General features: G+C 67.0%; 1 protein-coding gene across 1 annotated transcript; it reads right to left on the bottom strand.

Annotated features, from left to right (window-relative positions):
• Positions 1-742: 742 nt before the first annotated feature.
• On the bottom strand, positions 743-2122 carry LOC119711214 (14-3-3 protein sigma-like). Its single transcript, XM_038161123.1, has one exon. It carries the CDS (start codon positions 1945-1947, stop codon positions 1207-1209), a length of 741 nt encoding a protein of 246 aa, XP_038017051.1. The 5' UTR covers positions 1948-2122; the 3' UTR covers positions 743-1206.
• Between the last annotated feature and the right edge of the window lie 300 nt (positions 2123-2422).

Here is a 2422-nt window from a genome sequence, read left to right as displayed (position 1 = left end):
AGCCGTGACTGTATTTTATTGTAATTATTTTTCATGTTGAAACGCGCCGGTGGGGGGAAGGGGGAGGCAGCTGCGCCCTTCCCGTGGCCCCGCGCCAGGGCCAGAAGTGCTGAGCTTTCACCTGTCCCAGCGCGTCGGCACCTCGGGAGGGATGTCCCCACCCCGCTGGCAGCCCAGGGCTGCCCCTGCGTCCCTGCCGAGGCAGCTTTTGTGGATTTTCCTCCTTGGACTTAGAGGAGCCATGGGGCAGGACCTGGGAACCCACGCAGGGGTGGCGGCGGCCGGTTTTGGGGAACTCTGGGTTTGTATTAATGGGGCTGGGTCAGGGACTCGGGACCTTCGAGCGCCTCGTGGAGCAGCCGGCCCTGCTGGGGCTGCCAAAACCCCCGTGCCAGGGATGCACAGACCCCCCAGCCCTTCCAGGGGCCGCAGCTCAGCCCAAGACCCTGCTGGGGGGCACCGAGAGCAGCCCGGGCTGGGGGGCTGGGGGGCACCGAGAGCAGCCCGGGCTGTGGGGCTGGGGGGCACCGAGAGCAGCCCGGGCTGGGGGGCACCGAGAGCAGCCCGGGCTGGGGGGCAGGGGGGCACCGAGAGCAGCCCGGGCTGGGGGGCACCGAGAGCAGCTGGGGGGCCCGGCTGCCCCCACCCCCGGGCTGGGACGGGGGCGAGGCCAGCGTGGAGCTGCCCGGACATGTGCGCGGGGAGAGACGAGGCAGACGAGAGCAGAGGTGCAGGAGAAGGTTTATTGGAGCACACAGGCAACACGCGACCCCCTCCCAGAATGGGGGGGCTGCCCGGACCCCCCCTCGCCCCGGCCCAGCCCCTCACCTCCTCCTGTCGCTGCTCCAGCCCTCTGGGACAGGGGGTTTGGAGCTGGCACAAGCCAGAGGGGACACCCCCCACAAAAAAATGTTAAATAGCTGGGGGGCTGGCAGCTCTCCGGGACACAGGCACCCCCTCTCCCTCTTCTCCCCCTCCCCAGAGCAGAGGAAGGGGGAGAGGGAGGGAGGGGCCCTGCCAAAACCACCCCCACTCCCGGTATCCAGGTTGGGGGGGGAGCTGGGACTCCTCCCCACCAAAACCATCCAAAAAAAAAAAAAAAAAATCAAAAAAACGACAACCAAAAAAAAAAAAAAAACCACGAAGAGATGCCGAAGGGTCTGGAGCGGGGCAGGTGGGGCCGGCCCCCGGCTCGGCAGGGGACGCTCAGTTCTTGGGCTCTTCGCCAGCCTCGCCGCCGTCTTCGCCGGCGCACTCGGCTGTCCATAGCGTGAGGTTGTCCCTGAGCAGCTGCATGATGAGGGTGCTGTCCTTGTAGGAGTCTTCGCTGAGCGTGTGCAGGTCGCCCATGGCCTCGTCGAAGGTGGTCTTGGCCAGGGAGATGGCCTGCTCGGGGGCGTTGGCGATCTCGTAGTGGAACACGGAGAAGTTGAGGGCCAGCCCCAGGCGGATGGGGTTCGTGGGCTGCATCTCCTTTTTGCTGATGTCCATGGCCTCTTGGTAGGCCTCCTGGGCCTTCTCTATCGTCGACAGGCGGTCGTCCCCGCTGGCCACCTCGGCCAGGTATCGGAAGTAGTCGCCCTTCATCTTCAGGTAGAAGACCTTGCTCTCGGTGTCGCTGTCCTTCTTGATGAGATACTTGTCCAGCAAGCCCAGGACGTTGTTGCAGACGGCGTTGAGCTCCTGCTCCACCTTCTCCCGGTACTCGTTCACCACCTGCGCTTTGTCGTCGCCCTCCTCGGTCTTGTGCTCGATGCTGGAGATCACCCTCCAGGCCGAGCGCTGGCAGCCCACCACGTTCTTGTAGGCCACGGACAGCAGGTTGCGCTCCTCGTTGGACAGCTCGTCCCCGTGCTCCACCACGGCCTTCATGAAGTCTGCCATGTCCTCGTAGCGCTCAGCCTGCTCGGCCAGCTTGGCCTTCTGCACCTGCTGGTTTCTTGCCATGGCTGGGTCGCGGACGCTTGGGCGAGCAGCGGAGCCGTCGGAGCCTCTGCCGAGCGCGGCCGCCGCGATTCGCTTTTGGCTGCGCGTCGGAGCCTCGAGCGAGAGCAGGAGGAGCCAGCCGGGTCCAAGGAGTGTCCTCCTCCTCCTCCTCCTCTGCTTCCTCCCCGCCGAGCGCGGCCTTAAAAGGAAAATCGCGGTGAATCATCGCCCGCGGGCGGCGGGCGCTGGGAGGGGGCGAGGGGGGCGGCCAACGCCCTGCCCTCCCCGTGGGTGCGGCACCCGCGGGTGCCCCGGGGCTCTCCCCAGAGCCAACGCCCGCCCCGGCACCGGGAGCCGCCCTTTCGAGCTGCCGGGAGCGCCGGGGAGGGCGGCGGGAGCCGCGCTGTCCTTTGGGGGGGACACGGGGCAGCGCTCGGCTCTTCCCCACCCCGCAGAAATGGGCCACGGGGTGTGGCCGCTCGTAAAAACGGGTCCC

Source organism: Motacilla alba, chromosome 23, assembly GCF_015832195.1.
Source record: "Motacilla alba alba isolate MOTALB_02 chromosome 23, Motacilla_alba_V1.0_pri, whole genome shotgun sequence".
In the NCBI taxonomy this organism is placed as follows: Eukaryota; Metazoa; Chordata; class Aves; order Passeriformes; family Motacillidae; genus Motacilla; species Motacilla alba.
This window is presented reverse-complemented; position numbering and strand designations above follow the sequence as displayed.